This window comes from Giraffa tippelskirchi, chromosome 13 (assembly GCF_054371585.1).
Source record: "Giraffa tippelskirchi isolate mGirTip1 chromosome 13, T2T-mGirTip1v1.2.pri, whole genome shotgun sequence".
Lineage (NCBI taxonomy): Eukaryota > Metazoa > Chordata > Mammalia > Artiodactyla > Giraffidae > Giraffa > Giraffa tippelskirchi.
In genome coordinates, this window is record NC_137287.1 from 15,036,124 (window position 1) to 15,057,933 (window position 21,810).

At 52.1% G+C, this 21,810-nt stretch overlaps 2 protein-coding genes and 1 long non-coding RNA gene across 5 annotated transcripts; 2 read left to right on the forward strand and 1 right to left on the reverse strand.

The window, feature by feature from the left end:
* The first annotated feature begins 8,290 nt into the window (after positions 1–8,290).
* On the forward strand, positions 8,291–9,962 carry LOC145532702 (uncharacterized). The gene is made up of 2 exons (XR_014073473.1): positions 8,291–8,340; positions 9,589–9,962. It is a non-coding gene; the product is annotated as an uncharacterized LOC145532702 (long non-coding RNA).
* Positions 9,963–10,190: 228 nt separating this feature from the next.
* Positions 10,191–17,742, forward strand: LOC145532703 (cardiotrophin-2-like). 2 transcript variants are annotated; one of them, XM_081558265.1, is made up of 3 exons: positions 10,191–10,832; positions 13,656–13,792; positions 16,428–17,742. In XM_081558265.1, the coding sequence occupies exons 1-3, from the start codon at positions 10,814–10,816 to the stop codon at positions 16,893–16,895; spliced, it is 624 nt and encodes a 207-aa protein (XP_081414391.1). In that variant the 5' UTR covers positions 10,191–10,813; the 3' UTR covers positions 16,896–17,742. The 2 variants fall into 2 exon arrangements, with proteins under 2 accessions (XP_081414391.1, XP_081414390.1); XM_081558264.1 differs by lacking the exon at positions 10,191–10,832 and having other exon boundaries at positions 11,828–13,792.
* LOC145532710 (cardiotrophin-1-like) lies at positions 17,728–21,732 on the reverse strand. Of its 2 annotated transcripts, none has more exons than XM_081558274.1 (2): positions 20,832–21,732; positions 17,728–18,693 (listed from the first exon to the last, which is right to left on the reverse strand). In XM_081558274.1, exons 1-2 carry the CDS (start codon positions 20,891–20,893, stop codon positions 18,387–18,389), a joined length of 369 nt encoding a protein of 122 aa, XP_081414400.1. In that variant the 5' UTR covers positions 20,894–21,732; the 3' UTR covers positions 17,728–18,386. The 2 variants fall into 2 exon arrangements, 1 of the variants encoding a protein (XP_081414400.1); XR_014073476.1 differs by lacking the exon at positions 20,832–21,732 and adding an exon at positions 20,161–20,357 and having other exon boundaries at positions 17,734–18,693.
* Positions 21,733–21,810: the final 78 nt, after the last annotated feature.

Here is a 21,810-nt window from a genome sequence, read left to right on the forward strand (position 1 = left end):
GGTCTATGGGGTCACAAAGAGTCGAACACAACTGAGCGACTTTCACTCTCACTGTATAATCATAAGGGATTTGGTTTAGGTCACAGCTGAATGGCCTCGTGGTTTCCCCTACTTTCTTTAATTTAAGGCTGAATTTTGCATTAAGGAGCCAATGATCTGAGCCACAGTCAGCTCCAAGACTTTTTTTACTGACTGTATAGAACTTCTGCATTTTTGGCTGAGAAGAATACAATCGATCTGATTTCAGTATTGACCATCTGGTGATGTCCATGTGTAGAGTTGTCTCGCGTGTTGTTGGAAGAGAATGTGTGCTGTGACCAGTGTGTTCTCTTGACAAAACTCTGTTAGCTTTTGCCCTACTTCGTTTTGTTCTCCAAGGCAAAACTTGCCTGTTACTCCAGATATCTTTTGACTTCTGCTTTTGCATTCCAGTTTCCCATGTTGAAAAGGACATCTTTACACCTGTTTTTCTTTTTTCTTCTTTCGGTGTTAGTCCTAGAAATTCTTGTGGATCTTTATACAACAGTCAACTTCATCTTCTTCGGCTTTAGTGGTTGGTGCATGTTTGCTAAGTCGCTTCAATTGTGTCCAGCTCTTTCCGACCATATGAAGTGAAACCTACTAGACTCCTCTGTCCATGGGATTCTCCAGGGAAGAATACTGCAGTGGGTTGCTGTCCCTTCCTCCAGGGGATCTTCCCGACACAGGGATCAAATCCACATCTCTTAAGTCTCCTGCATTGGCAGGAGGGTTCATTACCAAGAGTGGCTCCTTAAGACCAATGGAATGTCTGAGTGGGAATCAGGAATCTATCTTGGTAACAGTAACCCAGGGAATTTTTCTCCACTGAATCTAGGATAAGACTCAGGGTGGAGATCTGGCCTTACCTCAGTACAGGGCCCTGTAGGGCTCCTGGACACAAGGTCTTTGTTTCCTCCCTTTTGTGTATATATATGTATATATATATTTGTTTACGAGGCTGCACTGGGTTAAAGCTTGTGGGATCTAGTTCCCGTACCAGGGCTCAAACTCGGGCCCCCTGCACTGGGACCATGGGGTCCCAGCCACTGGACCACGAGGGAAGTCCCCTCCTCCATTTCTTTGATTATACCAAACAGCCTTCTTTCAGGCTCCATGGCCTTCCCTGAGTTCTAATGGGCAGATTCAAAGAGTTGTTCATTAGGGAAAGGCAGGGATGCAAAACCTGGGAGAAGCCAAGAAAATGAAGAGTAGGCTTGGAGCCAGAGCCTGATTCCCCATCAAGGGATGCACACAGTATCTTTGAGCTATTTTGCAGATCCCGAAACCCCCTCTAGGTGGGAGAATTTGATGGTTAACAATGGTATCCTGCCCACAAGCATGTAGACACCTGACCAGTTGGACCTGAAGTTTGAGACCATGGACTCCTACTTACCTCACCACCAACCCATCAGAAGAATGTTCACGCTGTTGATGTGTGGCTAATACAATATCATAAAGCAATAAAAGAAGAAAAGAAGAAGCATGTCACGAGTTGATCATGCCCTCTCTGAACAATTGCTATAAAACTTTTCACTCTCTTCCCCAAATGGGGGACAGATGGTTTTGAGGGCATGAACCCACTGTGTCCCCCTTTGCCTGGCAAAGCAATAAGGCGCTCCTTTCCTACTTTACCCAAAACTCTGTCTCTGAGAATTTATTCAGCACTGGTGTACAAAGAAGCTGAGCTTTCAGCATCATCTCTAGCTTTGGGGCATTGTGTAACATCAGCTCTTAGAAACTCAATTTTCTGATCTGTATAAGATGATTCTTATTGTCTTTTTTACACGGTGAATGTTTATTCATTTATGGCGGTGAGAGCATAGTTGCTCCTCAGCACGTGGAATCTTCCTGGCCTAGGGTTTGAACCCAAGTCCCTTGCACTGGCAGGCGGGTTCTTATCCACTGTACCACCAGGGAAGTCCCCTCCTTTTCATTTTATTTTTCTTGTCTTTTTGTTGTTGCTGTTCCTATTAGGCTGACTAAATTCTTTACATTTTTATATATTAATCCCCGTTAATGTATGATTTTCAAACTTTTTCCTTCCTTTCCATAGGCTGTCTTTTCACTTTGTTAGTTGCTTCTGCTGGTATGCAGAAGCTTTTGAGCTTGATGTAGTCCAAGACGGAAATTCTGGATCAAGTGACTGGGGAAGTGTTCTCAGAAGGAGAATAGGGTTATCAAGGTACTTCAGTGACAAAATGCTGAGCAACAATGTGGTCTCAGCTGACCACATTTGATCTAGAGAAATTCTGGAGCCAAAATTGTATCACCAAGTTAATTTCACCGCTGGCCAAATTCTTCCAGGAGGAGAGGTGCTGGGCAGTTCTCCAGAGGTGGGGTAAAAAGGGGATGGGTGTACTGTTGGCAAAAGAATCTAGGTAGGGCACCAACAATGTCCTACAGTCCACTTTGGCACTGTTCAGATCTGCTTGCTTCTCCTAGTAATTTCTCTTCATGGCAGTACAACTTCCCCAGGATTCTGCTTGATCATAATTTCTGGATAAACTTAGGAAAGGAGGATTAGTTCTAGAAACACAACTGCTATCTCTCACCTCTTTCCTCTACATCCACTCATTCTAGCCCACCCCTTGCCTTCTGCTCCTGGCTTCAGCTAGTGTTCTGCTGGTCTCTACCCTTTGTCTGGGGGATTGATCCTGGGCCTCACTCCTCAAGGGTCTGAGTCCCTAGTTAGCATGCTTTATGAGCCCGTGACAATGGTACTTGCTCACTTAAAAATAAAGTTTAACATATGGGCTTCCCTGGGGGTCTAGTGGTTAAGAATCTAGCTGGCAATGCAGGGGACAGCAGTTCGATCCCTGGTCCTGGAAGATCTCACATGCCTCGGAGCACCTAAGTCCGAGAGCCACAACTACTGAGTCCATGTGCAGCCACCACTGAACCCTGTACAACTCGAGCCTGTGCTCCGCAACAAAAGAAGCCAGCGCGATTAAAAGCCCACAAACGTCAACAGGAAAATAGCCCTCGCTCTCTGAAACTAGAGAAAGCCGCCACACCACAATGAAGACCTGGTACAGCCAAAAATATAAAATAATAATAAATAAATACAATTGTTAAGAGAAAAAAAAAACCCCTCAGAATGGGTAGCTGGAGATATTCCAATGGATCACCTGAATGCTAAGCATATTCCTGCTGTCCCCCATTACATAGCGGTGGTGCTGTTTCCTCTTCTGACCATAGTCTGTTACCCTCTGCACATCCATATTGTTAGGGGAAGCACACTGACCGAAAGCGCCTACCCTAGCCAGATACCATAGTAACCATCTGTGTGAGTTATTTCACAGTAGGAAGTCCTAGAAAGGAAGATGGAACTAACAAGCCACCACCAACCGGAAGAGTTCAGGGAAGGTCAGAAGGAGATGCCATGCGCTCTACCACCTCCCAGAATCCTTCTTACTGGCATCCATCTTGGCTGAGCAATGTGTGCACCACCAGGAAGGATGCTGAATCACAGTGAATGGCCAAAGAAAATCTGGAAACGAATTCCATCACCATACAACCTGAGACTGGAAGCCACGTGGCAAATCAGTTCTCCTGGGTTCTCTTTCACTTCTGGTCTCTACCTGGGTGCCCCTTCTCAATACAGTCTATTGCTTTGTCAGCTCGTGTGTCTCCTTGGACAACTCATTCCAGAATGTTAGACAAGAGCCCCCTCTTGGGTCCTGGAAGGAGTCCCCCTCCTGCAACAGTGTGGCATGTCCTTTTGTTGCCTGCTGGTCTATTGGCAGGAGGAGACCCAAGTGACCAGGTGGCAGATGTACCTCAAAAATTAATGGGATTCTGGCTGCGTCGCCCGGTAGAAGGGTCCCTCTCCAAGCTAGGAATTAGACTCTGTAGACTCACAGGACCTAAAGTTGGGCGACTGTGAGCACAAATTCCACAAGGAGGTCACTGGGGATAATGCAAAGTGGGGGGATTTTTTTTTCTTGGTCTGAGCCTCATGACTTATGGGATCTCAGTTCCCTGACCAGGGACTGAACCTGGGCCACAGTAACGAAAGCCCAGAACGCCAACCACTAGACCACCAGGAAACTTCAACTTTCTTCTCATTTTGAAGTCGACACCCTAGTTTCCCATCTATGTTCTTCCACTTCCTCTGGCCCTTCTCATCAAGCCCAGAGCTGCTCTGGAAGTAGAGGTTAAACTTAGCTGGATTCCAGGGAGTGCCAAGCACCAGGTTGGGACTGGGTTGGAACCTAGACACAGAGCAGTGCTGACTCTGTGCCTCCCATTCTCACTGTGGTGTCCAACCCTGTGTCCTCTGAATGGGACACCAAAGCAACTATGGGATGACAGGGACCAGGCCAGAGATCGGAGCCTGTTCTGAGTCCAAGGCCTCTACAATTTATTCTGTGTGATCTTGACAAGTCACTGAACCTCATCTGTAAAAGTGGCAACAATACCCATAAGACCTATTCCCAAGGTCATTACAAGGATTAAATGAGGTAATATATATGTATCAAGTGACCAGTGACATAATAGAGGCTAAAAAATGGGATTCATTTCCTTCCTCTGCACCTCATTTGTGAAATGTAGTCCCCTGTCAGTTTCCTGAGGAGAACCCAGGGGGCAAGGACTGTGGAAAGTCTCACAGATTGGAAAGTTTCAGGCTGGAGGCTGGAGACGGTGATAAAGGTAAAGAGCTCTGACTTTGGAGCCCAATTCAACTTCTAGCTGTGTGACCCAGAACTAATCACATAACCTTGCTGTGCCTCAGTTTTCCTCATCTGTGAAATGGGGAAACAGTGCTATCCACTCCATGGGGTTTTGTAAAGGACACGTTATCGTTTGGAAACAGCATAGAACAGGCCATTAGTCAGTGCCTAATGTTAGTGATGGGACTTCCCTGGCAGTCCAGTAATGAGGACTCTGCTTTCACTGCCAAGGACCTAGGTTCAATCCCTGGTCAGAGAACTAAAATTCCATAAGCCATGTGGCACAGCTGGAAGGAAAAAAAGTATTAGAGATGACGATGATGAAGACAGTTGAGCCACAAGACATGCCTTCCTGCAAGGCAGGATGCTACTGGGACTTGTTCCTCCCCATCCAGTCTCTGTAACAGTGCTCCAAAGGCTCACAGATTCAATGAATGGAGTAGACTCTGCTGCTCCTTCTGATGGTCCCTGCCTTGGGCCCCCATGCCCTCTCTGCTCGGTTGGCCCATCACTCTATCAAGACACGGCACTGACATAGGCATTCCCGGAGATCAGGTGCAGACCAGACTCCTTGGCCTGCTTTTGCAGAGCCCCCCAGTTGGAACCAGTATGTTCCTGCCTTCCTTCTCCCATTACTCATGGAGGTGTCTCCTTTTCGGGTGGCCTGCTGCTGGGGCCATGGAGAACACCCTGCCTCCTGTCACGGGGAGAGAGAGACCAAGAGATGGAGAACGACAGTGCGTGGTGATCAGTGAGTGGACGAGGGGAGCTTGGGGGCTCTGGGAGCGCTGAAGGGGCAGAGGAGAGGGAGAAAGCTTCCCTGAGAGCTGAAACTCAAGCTGAAGGTGAAAATATGAGAAGGATTGTCAAGTGAAGGAGGAGCAGGCTCACTCTCTATGCAGGGAGAGTCACAAGAGAGGGTAGTGCTGAGCAGGCATGCAAAGTAGGACACATGGGTGATGCAGAAGGTAGGGAAAAGCAAGAAGTAAGGTTCAAGGCTGCACAGGGACTTGGGACTGAAGGCCTTAAAAGCCAGACTACAGACTTGGGGTTTTGTCCTGAGGGCTCTGAGGAGTCAGGGAACGGTAAGGAGGTGGTGGGAGGGGGTAAGGTGACCCATGCTCTTTCGGTCCTGTCATATGTCACCAACAACCCATCTCTTTGCTCTGTCTAGCAGCTTTGTTTGTCCCTGAAACCTGCCAAGGATACTCCCAAACTCAGGGCCTTTGCACTGGTTTTTCTCTTTGCTTGGAGAGGTAGGAGTGAAGATTCACACGAGATTGGGCTTAATATTGGAGTCAGAGGCTCTGGCTTGAATTCCTGTTTATTTGTTCTGAATGGGCCTCGTGATGGATCCTGCTGGATGACATAGGGTCATGATTGAGCATCCTGAAGGACAGACAGAACAGATCTCTCAGGAACATTGTTGCCAAAATCTCGGCTCTCGGTGCACCAATGCCAAACAGAAATATGGAGACAGAGTTATGGAGGAGAAAACAGAACGGCTTTATAACTATGCCAGGCACAGTAGGCTAGTGCCTCAAGAACTGCGCCCCACGCCCTCCCTGGTGAATAGGGAAAGGGTATATAGTCAGGCAGGAGTATGTGATAAGGATCAAGGCAATAACAGTCTTGTATTTTTTCTCCTGCAGTTTCAGTAGGATGGGGACAAGATTAGGGTGTGTGCAGGGTCCTAGAAGGTCTATCTCTCATCTTAATAAGCCTCTGCCTCACGTGCTGCTTCTCCTTTGATTAACAACTGTTCTGCCCTTTGGGCTTCCCTCCTAGCTCAGTTGGGAAAGAATCCGCCTGCAATGCAGGAGACCCTGTTTCAATTCCCAGGTCGGGAAGATCCCCTGGACAAAGGATAGGATACCCACTCCAGGATTCTTGGGCTTTCCTGGTGGCTCAGCTGGTAAAGAATCCTCCTACAATGTGGGAGGCCTTGTTTCAATCCCTGGGTTGTGAAGATTCCCTAGAGAAGGGAAAGGCTACCCACTCCACTATTCTGGCCTGGAGAATTCCATGGACTGTATAGTCCACGGCGTGGAAAAGAGTCGGACACGACTGAGTGATTTTCGCTTACTTACTTACTCTGTCCTTTTGAACTCAAAGAAGGTCATGGAGGCCAGAGGCCTGCCTACAAGGAATGGTGGACAAAAAGGCCTCTGGGCCCTGCAGTCCCACAGGGCCCTGCTTGGCATTAGCATTAGTGTGGCTGGTGGGAATTGGGCTCCAAGCCTGAGAATGGTGGGACACTGAGGCTTTTGCCATTGGTTGGAGGCATTACTTTGGAGGCAAGGAGCTCGAACCAGTCAAACCTAAAGCAAATCAGTCCTGAATATTCATTGGAAGGACTGATGCTAAAGCTGAAACTCCAATACTTTGGCCACCTGATGGGAAGAACTGACTCACTGGAAAAGATCCTGATGCAGGCCAAGATTGAGGGCAGGAGGAGAAGGGGATGACAGAGGATGAGATGGTTGGATGGCATCACCAACTCAATGGGCATGAATTTGAGCAAGCTTTGGGAGCTGGTGATGGACAGGGAAGTCAGGTGTGCTACAGTCCATGGCGTCGCAAAGAGTCGGACACGACTGAGTGACTGAACTGAACTGGAGGCATTATGTACCATTGCAGCAACTCTTGAGGTGCTCGGGGGTGGGGGTGTCTCATAGCAGAGATCGAGGCTCTTGGTGGGTGAAGTCAGTGAGACCCTAAGACGCCAAGATAATTTGTCTGGTCTTCAGATGAGGAAACAAACCGAGGCTTGAAGAGGTTTAAGTAACTTGCCTAAGCTAGTGATGGACAAAGGTAGGATTTTGACCCAAGTCTGAAAGAAAAGTGAAAGTGTAAGTGGCGCAGTCGTGTCTGACTCTTTGTGTACCCGTGGACTGTAGCCCCCAGGCTCCACTGTCCACGGAGTTCTCCAGGCAAGAATACTGGAATGCGTTGCCATGCACCCCTCCAGGGGATCTTCCTACCCAGGGACTGCTGACTCTTACATTGCTAGGATTTCCCAGGCATCAGCTTCCGGTGAGACTGAAACACATGGAGATACGTGGGCCTCGAGGCGGGGCAGGACAAGGCGGCAGAGCTTCTGACATCTGCCAAGACAAATGCCTTGGAAAAATGGAACTAGGCCTGGGATGGGGGTGAATTACTTCAGTGGTGAAGGGCCCCTGAAGGGTCCAGAGAGAAAGTGAAGTCCCCAAGAGGAGCAGGAGATGGTGGGGATGGGTCAGGGTGAGGCTGCCCTCTGGGCTGAGGCTCGGCCCCACGTGCGCTGCCCACATGGCAATAGCACGAGGTCGCGTGTCTGGCTCCCTCCTCCCCTCCTGCGCTCCTCTTCTTCCTCCTCCTCCTCCTACACTTCCTGGCCTGGCCCACGCCTCAGCGCACCCACTCACCGGGCCTAGTCTAATCCTCTGACATCACTGCCTGCCCAGCACAGGCCCTCCCTGGCAGCCTTGACAGCCCCCAGGCTCAAAGACCCAATTCAGGATCTCCTACCTCAGAGCACATCTCTTCCCTCAACCTCTTCCCTCCTTCAGCTCACATTTCAGATTGGTGACACCCTAGATTCAGTCCCAACCTTGGGGGGCAGCAGCCTGCGATCTGTCTTGGCCTTGCTGTGTGACTCCAGGTAAGTAGCTGCCCCTCTCTGGGCCTCAGTCTCCTTATCTAAATCTCCTCTACCCTCAGTAAAGCACATCAACCGCTTTGGCTTCCTCTCAGCACCTTGTAGCTTTGGGAAATTATTTTTTTCATGAGCTCACATGTTGGTTGTTGGGGGAACACTGGACTGTTATTCACCCTTATTATTCACCCCAGCGCCAACACGCAAGAGGGGCTCCATCCACAGCTGCTGACTAAAGGTCTGCATGGCTGAGTGAATGAACAGATGCAGCTCCTGCCTTATGGTGGGGGCTCTGGATGTGACTGTGTGTTCATAAGCGCGGATGCATGTGCACTCGTGCGTCTGGCGCTCCCTGGCAGGCTGTGTGGTATAACACAGTTGTGGGCATGTCCTCTACAGTGTCAGCTCCACAAGGGCAGGGATTTGTGTCTGACTTGTTCCCTGCTCTATCCCAGCTCTATCTGGAACAGGGACAAGCACATGGCTAGAGTCAATACATCCTTGACTGTAAAAACGTACAAAAGTGTATACACACATCTGGTGTGGGTCCACGTGCCAACCTGTGCATATAGTACAGTATAGTGTTGTCACACGGTCATGTCTGACTCTGAGACCCCATGGAGTATAACCCATCAGGCTCCTCTGTCCATGGAATTTCCAGGCAAGAATACTGGACTGGGTAGCCTTTCTCTTCTCCAGCGGATCTTCCCCACCCAGGGATCGAACCTGAGTCTGCCACCTTGGAGGCAGATTCTTTACCGTCTGAGCCACCAGGGAAGCCCAAGACATATACATGGTGATGCCCAAAGCTCAGCTTCTCTGTGCACTGGTGCCGATCAAACCTCAGAGACAAAGATCGGGGTGAAAGGGAGAAAAGGAGAGCTTTATTGCTTTGCCAGGCAAAGGAGGATACAGCAGGCTCCTGCTCTCAAAACCATGTCCCCCCTGGGGAAGCTACTGAGAAGTTTTCTAGTAAAAGGGGATGTGACCGGCTCGTGATCATTTTCCTGATGCGTTGGTGGTGTCAGCTAGAAATTAACCTGTGCAACCTTCAGGTCCAACTGGTCTGGGGTCTACATGTTGGAGGGCAGCATACCACAACTTCTCCCACCCGGAGGGGGTTTCAGTACCTGCAAAATCCTTCAAAGATATTGTTGAATGTATCTCATGATCGGGAATCAGCACCTTGCCCCAAGGCTGCTCTTGATTTTATTTCTCCCTGGTTTTACAATCCCTCTCTTCTCTAATGAACAGCTGCCCATTGGAATTCAGGGAACATCACAGAGGTTGAATGAGGCTGCTTCCTGAGGTATGAGTGAAATGGATGGTGGGTGGGTGCGTCCCTGGTGGCTCAGTGGTAAAGAATCCACTTGCCAATGTGGGACACATGGGTTCACTTCTTCATCCGGGAAGATCCCACATGCCTCAGAGTGACTAAGTCTGTGTGCCACAACTACTGAGCCCTGACTGTAGAGCCCGTGCCCTAGAGGAACAAGAGAAGCCACCGCAAGGAGAAGCCTGTGCCCTGCAACGAAGAGAAGTCCCCACTCGCTGCAACAGCAGAAAAAGCGCACGCAGCCACAAGGTCCAGCACAGACAAAAATAAATAAATAAAATTACATTAAAAATCAATTTAAAAAAACTCTTAACAATAAAAAGAAGTGAAGGACACAAAGGCCTTGAGACAAGGAGCCCCACAGGGCCCTGCACGGTATCACATGCTCCCGTGTCTAAGGGTGTGGGTGATGTTGCTTACACACCAACCCCCTGTCCCTTTTCCAAACTCCTCCAGAGCCAGGGCCTGATGCCTGGGTCCTGGTGGGGAGGAGTAGGGGCCGCCTCCTCACGAGAAACTGGATCCCAGGAGGTGCAGAAAGGCAGGGAGCAGGGCGACCCTTTCCTCCCCCGGATAATCCCCTCCCCGCCTGGGTCCCTTTCTCCCAGCACCCAGAGTTTAAGGTCAGATTTGGGGGGCTGTAGCAGACTAGGATTGGAGAAGGCAATGCCAACAGACTCCAGTACTCTTGCCTGGAAAAAACCATGGACAGAGGAGCCTGGTAGGCTGTAGTCCATGGGGTCGCTAAGACTCAGACACGACTGAGCGACTTCACTTTCACTTTTCACTTGGATGTATTGGAGAAGGAAATAGCAACCCACTCCAGTGTTTTTGCCTGGAGAATTCCAGGGCCAGGGAGCCTGGTGGGCTGCCGTCTATGGGGTCGCACAGAGTCAGACATGACTGAAGCACTTAGCAGCAGCAGCAGCAGGGAAATAGGGTGTCCCCTCAATGCCCCCTTCCTCAGCTGTCCCCTGCCTCAGGGCCTTCTGCACCTCCCCCCACATCCTGCAAGGTATGACTTTCCCTCCCACATGGGTGGCCCGAGGGCTCAGACCCAAGTATATAGCCACCTGAGGGGCAGGAGGACAGGTGTCGCAGAACCACCGAGAGACTGCAGAGAGGAAGGATCCAGGAGAGACCATGAGTTATCATCTGTTGGGTGAGTGAGGGAGACAGGGCGCGAGGGTCCTGAGACCAGGAGGGAGGGGGTACCCCCTGGGCCCTCTGGCCCATCTGACTCACGTACCTGGCTGCTCTTGCATCTGCTGGGAACCTCCAAAGCCTTACACCCAGAAGACTTCATTCATCATTCATTCATTCCAGACAGACTTCTGGAGTGCCTATTAGGTGCTAGGTAGTAGTCTAAGTGGGCTTCCCAGGTGGTGCTAGTGGTAAAGAACCTGCCTGCAATGCAGGAAACTTAAGAGACCTGGGTTTGATCTGTGATTTGGAAAGATCCCCTGGAGGAGGGCTTGGCAACCCACTCCAGGAATCCTGCCTGGAGAATCTCATGAACAGAGGCTCCTGGTGGGCTAGAGTCCACGGGGCAGCAAAGAGTTGGACACAACTGACGTGACTAAGCACACACTCACAGTGGTCTAAGTATGGGGGTTATCGTTGCTGTTTAGTTGCTAAGTCGTGTCCAACTCTTTTGTGACCCCATGGATTGTAGACCTCCAGGGCCCTCTGTCCATGGTATTCCCAGACAAGAATAGTGGAGTGGGTTGCCATTTCCTTCTCCAGGTGAACTTTCCCATTCAGGGATCAAACCCACGTTTCCCGCATTGGCAGGGACATTCTTTACCACTGAGCTGTCAGGGAAACCCAAGCACTGGGGACACGGCAGTAAAGAAACGGACAAAAAATGAGATTTCTTTCTGCAGACAGACAGGACATGTGATCATAAGTAAATTATCATGCCAGTGTGACTTCCCAGGGAGCGCTCGTGGGAAAGAATCTGCCTGCCAATGTAGAATGAGACATGGGTTCGCTCCCTGGGTCGGGAAGAACCCCTGGAGAAGGAATGGCAACCCACTCCAATATTCTTGCCTGGAGAATTCCATGGACAGAGGAGCCTGGTGGGATACAGTCCATGGGGTCGCACAGAGTCGGACACGACTGGGCACCCACACAGATGTGATAGAATTTGAATACAGTGATCCAAGTTTGTTGAATGAATGAATGGACAGGGCTTCACCTCAGGCCTTCCCTTAAATTCTGAACTTCTGGGAGATCAGGAATGGAGGCAGGGAATCTAAGGACGCCATCCTGGTCTGCCTCTCATCTCCGTCACTGCTGGTGACCTTAAGTTGTCTTTTTTTGAATTTGGCTATGCCATGTCTTAGTTGTTGCAGGTGGGATCTAGTTCCCTGACCAGGGATAGAACCTGAGCGCCGTGCATTTGCAGTGCAGATTCTTGGGCCTTGGACCACCAGGGACGTCCCCAGTGGGGCTTTTGAGTTCAGTCCTGAAGAATCAGCAGGAGAAGCCCTGGGTGGTTTTGGAAGGTGGTCCTGGCAGGGCCCAGCAAGGGCAAAGTCTGAGAAGGGGAGGCTTCAGAAAAGAGGGGCCAGGCCTTGTAGCCTACAGTGAGGACTTTAATAGTCACTGTCTTAGGTGGTAGCCATGGGTAGATTTGGACAAAGAGGGATCTAGCTGGACTTGAAGAGCTTCCAGGTGGCAGAGGGAGAAAAGAGTGGAGGCAGAGACAGCAGCGGGGAGAGAAATAGCTTCTAGATACATCTTTTGTTCATTTATGGCAGTGCCGGGTCTTCGTCGCTGTGCTCCAGCTTTCTCTAGTGGCAGTGAGTGGGGGATACTCTCGAGCTGAGGTACGTGGACTTTTCATTGCAGCGCTTTCACTTGCTGCAGGCTCTCGGCGCACAGGCTTCAATAGTTGTTTCTCCCGGACTCTAGGGCACAGGCTCAGTAGTTGTGCAAGGGGTTAATGGTTGCTCCATGGTGTGTGGGATCTTCCCAGACCAGGGATCAAACATGTGTCTCCTGCATTGGCAGTTGGAATGTTACCACTGACCCGTCAGGAAAATCCACATGTTCTAAAACTTTTCCTTGAAAATAGCAAATAGGTACAGGGAAATGTGCACAAGTCCCAAGTATATAGCTCAATAAGCTTTCACAGATTCTAGGTATACTTGTCATAAGTGCTCGGATCCAGAAACACAGACCTAGGGAGTTCCCTGGTGGTTTGGTGGTTAGGATTCTGGGGCTTTCACTGCCCAGGTTCAATCCCTGCTCAGAGAGCTGAGATCCTGCAAGCGTCACAGTGTGACCAAAAACAAACACAAAAACCCACAGACCTCGTGGCCACCTTTTAAGGACACAGCCAACAGGATTTAGTGTGGGTTGAACATAGGGAGAAGGAGAAAAGGAAGCGTCCAAGAGGACGCCATGATTTTGACGTGAGCACCCGGAAGAGTGGACATGCACTTTTCTGAGATGGGGAAGACCAGGGAAGGAGGGGAACAGGGCAGCTAGAGCTGAGCAGTGGATATTTTGACTTGAGATGCTTATTAACATCCAAGGGAAAACGTCACGTGGGAAGTTGAATACATGGGTCTGGAGGTCAGGGGAATTTTTTCTTTTTAACATTTATTTATATAAAATTGCATCTAAAAGTAAAACAATCCAAAATTATCTTATTTGGCTGGGCGGGTTCTTAGTCATTGCCACATGGAAATTCTCAGTTGTGGCATGTGGGATTAGTTCCCTGACCAGGGATTGAACCCGGGGCCTCCTGCCTTGGGAGCTCAGAGTCTTTAGCCACTGCACCATCGGAGAAATCCCAGGGGAATATTCTGGGCTAGAAATAAGCTGCTTACAGGGTGACTCTGCCCTGAGTTGCACACACAATATCGCTGTAAGCCACAAGGGTTGGATCCATAGGAGGGGCTCTTATGATGAATGAGTGAATCAGCAGGTGAGGTCAGGGACTTGGTGCTGACCTCTGATTTCTTCCTGCCAGCCCCCTTCTGCCTGCTGGCCCTGCTGCTGCCACCTCTCAGTTTGGGAGCCCCCGTCTCCACAGCTGAGTCCATCAATCAAGCCTTTAACCTGGCGCTCTACATGCAGATCCATACTTCAACCCTGATGCCGACTTACGTGAGTGACAGGGCATGAGCAGGGGGTGAGGGGAGGAGGCTCTCACCCTCCTGGCCCAGCCCTGGGGAAGGGAGGTAGAACAAGGCTGCAAGAAGGTTCCTCCATGGGTCCTGGGGTCCAGGGGCTCTGCCAGCTAGAGACACACCCACAGGAATGATGTCACTGATGCCTGGGTGACCTTGGGCAGGTCATTCCTTCTCTCCCTGTCTTAGCTTCCTCATCTGCCAAATGAGACGGTGACCGTGCCTTGGCTGACCTCTCAAGAGTGTTAGAAGATTCAAAGGAAGCACCTAGAGGGAAGTTTTTTACAGGCTCATGAGTCTTTCCATAATCACCTCCTGCCGTGTGCCTTCTTGAGCCTATGCCATGCTGGGAGATTCAGCCTCGTTATCTTACTGGCTCCTCAGATAGCTCTAAGAGGTAGAATTTTGACCTATTTTTACAGATAAGAAATCTGAGGAGGCTTCTTTAGATTTTAAAAAATTTTTATATTTCTATAGTTTCATTTATTTTTGGCTGTGCTGGATCTTTGTTATTCAGTTTGAGCTCTTCTCTAGTTTTGGAGAAGGAAATGGCAACCTATTCCAGTACTCTTGCCTGGAAAATCCCATGGACGGAGGAGCCTGTTAGGCTACAGTCCACGGGGTCCGAAAGTGTCGGACAAGACTGAGCGACGTCACTTCCCTCACTTCCCTCACTTCATACTTTATCACTGGAGAAGGAAATGGCAACCCACTCCAGTATTCTTGCCTGGAGAATCCCATGGACGGAGAAGCCTGGAGGGCCATGGTCCATGGGGTCGCAGAGAGTCGGACGCGACTGAAGTGACTGAGCACGGGGCCCATCTCTAGTCTGAGTGAGTGGTGGCTATTCTCTAGTTGTGGTGTGCAGGCTTCTCATTGCGGTGGCTTCCCTTGTCGCTGAGCGCAGGCTCTAGGCCTCGCAGGCTTCGGTAGTTGTGCCCTGCGGGCTCAGCAGTTGCGACTCCCTGGCTCTAGAGCAGAGGCTCAGTAGTTGTGGCGCACGGGCTTAGCTGATCTAGGACATGGCGGATCTTCCTGGATCAGGAACCCATGTCTCCTGCATTGGCAGCAGGATTCTCCACAAAGCCACCAGGGAAGCCCTCTTCTTGATTTTGTGACGTGGACCATTTGTAAAAGTCCTTATTGAGTTTGGTACCATACTGCTTCTGTTTTATCCTTTGGGTTTTTGGGCTGCGAGGCAAGTGAGATCTTAGCTCTTCAACCAGGGATTGCACCCACATTGCCTGCATTGGAGGGCAGAGTCTTAACCACTGGACCATGAGGGAAAGCCCAGGAAACTGAGCTTTGGAGGGGGAATCCTTCTCCTGAGGTCACAAAACTGTCTGGAAGTTCAAAGCAGCAGCCTGCTGGCTGGGTCTGACCCACAGATGTTTTGTTTAGGCCAGGCGATGCTTGTTCAAATGCTGAATATGAAAACCCGTCCAAACCAGGCACAGGGGTCCTGTGGCCTCCAGTCACCGTGCCCCACCCCCTCCCCATCTGCTTCTTCTCCAGGTGACCTGATCTACCTGGCCCCTGGAGGCCCTGGACTTTGTGAGTCTTCCACTGCCCTATATTCTAGGTCCATGTGAAGTTACCTAACCTAGTCTCTTTTTTCAAATCTAGTTTCTTTCTCGTTGGCTCTGCTGGGTCCTTGCTGCTGTGCACAGGCTTTCTGTAATTGTAGCGAGCGGGGGCTACTCTTCTTTGCGGTACTTTGGCTTCTCATTGCGGTGGCTTCTATTGTCAGGAAGCATGGGCTCTGGGATTGAGGGCTCAGGAGTTGTGGTCCCCAGGCTTAGTTGCCCCAAGGCATCGGGGATCTTTCTGGAGCATGGATGGAACCCATGTCTCCTGCTTTAGCGGGCAGATTCTTAACCACTGATTCACCAGGGAAGTCCCTTCCTCTAATTTCTAGTCTCATATCTGCCACCACCCTGTGGGTAGCTTTGAGGACCCCGAGTTTCCCCATTGGTAAAATGGGGATGTAGGACTAGGTGATCTGTCAATTACAGAATGTATTGGTGTGCACTGAAATTCTGTGGATCTAGGTTTGTGGAGGTGAGAAATTTAATGGAGAAGGCATTAACTACATAATATTATAGTTCAGTATTAATAATTGGATATTAATGATTATTTACAAATGAACAAATATTAACCACTGAAGAATGTGAATAAAAAGGAAATACGGCTTTAACCACATTGTCCATAATATATTTAGCTTGAAAATACTGTAGTAAGTAACATAATCATAGTGTTCATGATATTAATATAAATATGTCATTAGTGAATGATATTAACGCCCTCATCGTATGCCAAGTGCGAAGTGCTTTATATCTATTACATCTTGTCATCTTCACCATTACAGGGCCATGTGGGAATTACTGAAGCTGCGAATCAATGTTGCAAAACTTGTATGTGGAGAAGGCTGAATTGAAGCCTAACAGAACTGGGGCTCTGGGCTAGAACATTTCATCCAATCTCTGAGAGGCAGGGAATGGAGACTCCCTCTAGGAAGAGGCCAGTCTCCTGGAAGGCAGATGTGAATTCAGGGGCACCCTAGGGCAGCGTTTGGGTCCCCTCACTCTCATCTGTCTCTGTCTCTCATGCAGCTCCAGCACCAAGGCAGCCCCTTTAGTGATCCCGGCTTCTCAGTCCCCGGACTCACGCTCAGAACCCTCCCTCCAACGGAAATGCCCTACGGGATCTGGGAAAAACTGGAAGATCGAGTACGTCTGAGCATCACCAAGGAGGTCTTCTGGTCCTTCAGCCAGCACCTCCAGCTTGTGGAGGATGACCAGCGTGACATGAGCCCTGATAATTCCATCGTGCTCAATCAGCTTGGGGAAGCAAGACTCAAGGCCAAAGGCCTAGCGGGCAACGTGGCTGCCATCATGGCTGCCATCATACCTGGCCTTGGCCCGCTCACCCCCGAAGCAGACCCCCTCGGTTTTGTCCCCTTGGGGGAGTCGGCCTTCCATAAGAAGTTGCGAGGGTATGTGATAATCCGGGACTATGGCTTTTGGATAGACCGAGCTGTGACTTTCTTGGGTGCGCTCAAGGCCAAATACTCTCAATAGAGGAGGTGGGACTTCCTCTTAGAGGCTGCAACCTTTTCCCTTTCACAGATGATCCTTTCCTTTTTTTTTCACAAGGGATTCTTTTCTGCCTTGCTTCTTGGCTAGAAAAGAGACACATGTTGTCTAGCAGGCAGGGCTTGTGTACCACGAATTTGGAACATTTCCTGGGGACCAGGCCTCTAGTCCTTATGCCTCGGCCTTCCTGCCCAGGTCCTGTGGCCTCCCTTCCAGATCTGGGTGGGACTCCATGGATAGCATCTCATGAATTCCCATTCCAGTGGGACTGGTTGCTCACTTCCTGGTTGGAAAGAAATACCTCTTTCAAGAGGCTTCACTTACAGTCCATGGGATCACAGAGTCGGACATGACTGAGTGACACTTTTCACTTTCACCTCCCACTCGACAGGGGGAGTATAGTTGGTCCCCTTCCTGTCATTTAGGGGAGGTCCAGGGACTGCCTTCTTGTCTCTATCTACCTCACTTCGTCTATGAAGATATGGATGTCCTGAGCAACGAGGCCTCCCTTTTGCCTGGAGTTCATTTCCTCCACTACACTACCTCTCTGACTGTGGCCACTGCTCCAACTTCCCACCTTAAGGTGCTTCACTTCCTATTCAATCGATGTCTAACTCTTGAAAAGTTAAGGACTCGAGTCACATCTGTTTCTTGCTCAGGACACATCCACTTCGGGATGACAGATGGCATCCCTGGCCCAGGGCTCTCCTGAACCTACTATTTATAGTGTGGCTTTGCCGATGGCGGGGGCAACCAGGCCATACCCCAAGGATCTTATTCTCCTGAAATGTGTCTCCCCATTTTCAACAATTATATATCCTGGTAAATTCAATGGTCTTTTTATTTTTAAACATTTTATTTCAAAAAACTTAATTGATTCTCATCAATTTTTTTTTTTTTTTTGGTCTCCATAATCCTGACTTGAGGAGAAGGGAAGGTGTAGGATTAGGGCAGAGGGAGAGGAAGGGGTGGAGGGCATCAAATGGAGAGGGTGCAGGGCCACAAGGGGTGGGATGGGGAACGGGGAGGGCAACAGGTGGAGTGACCCTGGGGCCAGGTGGCTGAAATGTGTCTGGAGGAGCCCTTCCACCACAGGGCCAACAGGCATGTTCCTGGCCAGGAAACGACAGACAGAAGGACAGAGGCAAACAGAGTGACAGGTGTCCCTTCCTTGAGATGAGGTGGAGATATACACAGGCTCAGAGGGGGCCAAGAGGAAACAAGAGACAGGAAGACAGAGAGATGCTCAGAGAGGCAGACCCGAGCGATGGAGAAAAATCGGGGGAAGCAAGGACATGAAAGATGCGGGAAGTCCTAGAGGGAGACAGGAAGGACCCAGTGAGAAAAAGAGATGGAGAAGCGTAGAAAGAAAACAGAGAAATGCAAACAGTCGGAGGACACAGAGACGCTGACAGAGATGGGGAGAGATGGAGACGGCCAGGGAGGGGACCGTGAGCTGGGCCGCGCGCCAGGCGCTCAGGCCGGGCCCCTGGGTGCCAGGTGGCCCAGATCAGCCTCAGTGCGGCTCACCCACTCGAGGTACAGGACGCACACAAGGAAGTCCAGCACCTTGGCCGGCAAGATGGCCACGTAGGCAGTGGCGGCGGTCGCAGGTTCGCCCCGGGGCCCGGGACTCTCGGGCCCCAGCGCGCACAGCACGGCCTCCACCGCGGCGCCCGGAGACCGGACTGGCGTGCCGCGTCCTCCAAGCGCCTTGGTAGGCGCAGCGCGCGCGGTTTCACCTCGACCTGGAGGCGGCGCACGATGTCCAGCAGCGGAGGGGCTGTGGGGCAAAGAGACCAACCAGGAAAGGGTGACTGCAGGGAAAAGGGAGGGGGTGGCACAGGGGAACACAGGATGCAGCTGGTCCTACGGCTACTGGGAAAGGACCACTCTTGGGAGCCCTGGGGAGCACTAAGGATGAGGAAGGCGGGCACAACCCCATGGTTCTTGGATACCTACTGTATGCTGCGCCTGGCAGCAGGTACATTCTTATCCACGCTGTTTGACCTTTACAACTCAGCAAAGGAAACATTTCAGGGAGGAGGTCCCTTGAGGGTCATAGGGATTTGCTCAAGGTCACACAGTGGGTAAGACTAGCTTCAAATCCGAGACCACTCTCACAGGTGAAAAGGAGGCCAAAGAAGGCAAAGACCCATTCCTGGCTCTGGGGAGGGGGTCCAAGGGGGCCCAAGCTTTCTGTGGGTCTCTGCCTCTGAAAGTTGGGAAAAGCCTGAAGGTAGGGAGTGGGAGGGATTCTTCTGTGGACCCTAACATTGGCCCCAGCTTGAAGCTGAGGACAGAAATGGGCCTGGCGGATATGTGAACCAGCCAGTGAATGAAGGAGTGAACCTATGGCAACCTTACATGACCCTCAAGGGAGTCACCCCCAGCCCCCCAGATAGGTGCTGAGGTCAGCTGGGGAAAGGTGACCCCCTGCAGCGGGGGTAGAACTCAAGGCAGTGCACTGCCGCAGCAGGCACGACTGCTTCATGTGCCCAGGCCCACGGAACTTCTTCATGTCTGGGCAGAAGTGGCAGTCCCCGCACTCAGTTCGCACACAGGCATGGCAGCGGCGGGTGGCGCACTCCAGCCCCCGGCCGCTCCACGACACTGGGGGCGTCAGCAACGCCGAGGACTGTGGGTGCAGGGTGACAAGGTCCGGTCCGGGGGGGAGGCCCACGGGTACCGTGGCTGGCGAGACTCCTCGCAGCTTTCCCCCCACTCCTACGCAGCCAGAGCTTGACTTCCTACCCAGGGAGACAAGGAACAAGGAGGTGCTCCTCCTGCAGAGGCTCAGGGGAACCCCCCTCCTTCTAGGCAAGGCCACCCTCTTCCTGAAGCAGCTCACCCGCCTCCCTGGGAGCCATGAGAACTAGCTTCCTGACCTCACTCCTACTCTAACACTTCTTCCATACTCCCGCGCCTGACCCAGGGAGGACGACAAGGGACACCGACAGGCACAAGGGCCTTTCCACGGACATCCCCACAGCGAAGCTCCTGGGAAAACCAGGGGCACCTTGTCTGTGGAGTCACCTGAGACAGGTCCCAACTCTTCCCCTGTTCTCCAAATGTGCTCCATGTCCGGCTCGCCCCAAGCTGAAACACCCCACATGGACCTCCCCGATCCCCACAGATTCCTGATTGCCAACTCCAGACCTCTCTCTTTTCTCTCAGAAGCTACTAACACCCAACGCCTCTTCCCCTAAAGCCTAGATGTCCTCCTCAGATTCAATGGCAACCTGCTCACCCAATCTAACCCCTGAAGATCCACCGGGCTGCCCAACTTCCCAGCGCTCAGAGACCTTCTTTGAGATGCTCTTTCAGAACCGCTCCGTGGCCCCAAGTTTCAACACTGTTCGCCACAGAGCTCCCTCTGCTCCAAGACAGCCTCCTTATGGGTCTCTCACGTTGACCTGCCCAATCTCCCACATTCCCTGCGATTCTAGAATCCAGCCTGACGTCTCCATAGAACTCAAGATGGGCTCATGGGCACCACCCCTCGCCTCCCAGATTCCCAAGCTGCTTTCCATCCCTAATTGTCTGGAATCCCTTGGGCTCCCCTTCCCAGGCAAACCAGATCGTCCAAGATCCCACACAGATTCAGCAGGCCTGGAGGGTCTCTGCATATCCAGAGTCTTCTCCCAGCTTCCCCCATTCCAGACCCATCCATGGGGGGAAAGGAGCCCTCCAGCGCTCCAGGGGAGGGGCCTTGGAGGGCTGCAAGGGCAGGCGGGGATGGGGGTCTGCAGGGGGAAGCGGGGTCTAGGAAGGAAGGCCAGTTCCCCAGGGTTGAGAGGTAACAGGAAAGAGAGCTGGAGTTGAGGAGTTTGGAGCAAAGAGAGGGTGAGGCCGGGCTGAGTATGAATGGGACTGGGAGCTGCCCAGGTCTGGGGGTGAGGACGAGCCGCATGAACCTACCTCACACGGGTCCCGGGAGCCATCTCTCCCTTCTCGGCAGCTCCCGGCGGGTCGGCGGCCATCGGCAGCGTGGGGGGGGGGGGGCGGGCAGCGCGGGGCGCGGAACGCTCAGAACGCCGGGGTCCACGTTCCCCCGAGGGCGCTCGGCCCCTCCCTCCGGCGGAAGCCGCGACGACGGCGAGTGCCGATGGGGGGCGACGGGGGTGAGGCCCTCCCACAGGCTGCGGCGCGGCCCTTCCAGGGGGAGGTCCTGCTCTAGGGGGCTCAGTTCCTCACTCCTCCCAGGCCAACGGGGGCTCCTCGGGCGCAGGGTGCACAGCTTCTGCCCGGGCCCCACTCAGTACGGGGGTCCGAGTCCCAGCTCCCGTCCCCCAACCCCGCCCCGCCTCTCCACAGCGCCCCCGGCCCTTTAACTGGCCCCTTCCCAGTCCCCATTGCCCAGGGGTCCAGGGCCAGGCCTTGGACCCCCCCACCGTTTCTGGGGTTCAAACCCCGCCCACTGCCGGTTCCCGGGGAGCAGGGATCCCTGTAACCTGCTAGCCTCCCCTGGGCCCGCCCCTGGCCTGCGGCCCCCTGCGCTACTGCTACGGGGCGAGCATAGGGGCTGAAGGAAGCTGCTGGGCTCCGGCCCCCCCAGCCTGCGCGCGCCCCAGACCTCTCCCTCTCCCCCCAGCGTGCGACCCCCGGGAGATGGACATTTAAATAAAATTTGAATAAATCCCCTTCCTCAAGCTGGAGGCTGGAAGGAAAGGATGGAAGGGGGCAGGAAAGCGGGGAGGGGGCAATAGCCGTGCCTCAGCCACTCTGGTCCGCCGACCCAGCGCTGCTTCGGCCCGGGGCCCTGGCCGCCCCTCTCATCCCTCCTGAGCTCCTTCCTCTTTCCTCCTCCCCTCCCCTCGCCTCCCCTCGCCTGGCCTCCGCTCCCCTCGCCTCGCCTCATCCTCCTCCTCCTCCTCCTCCTCCTCCTCCTCTTTACTCC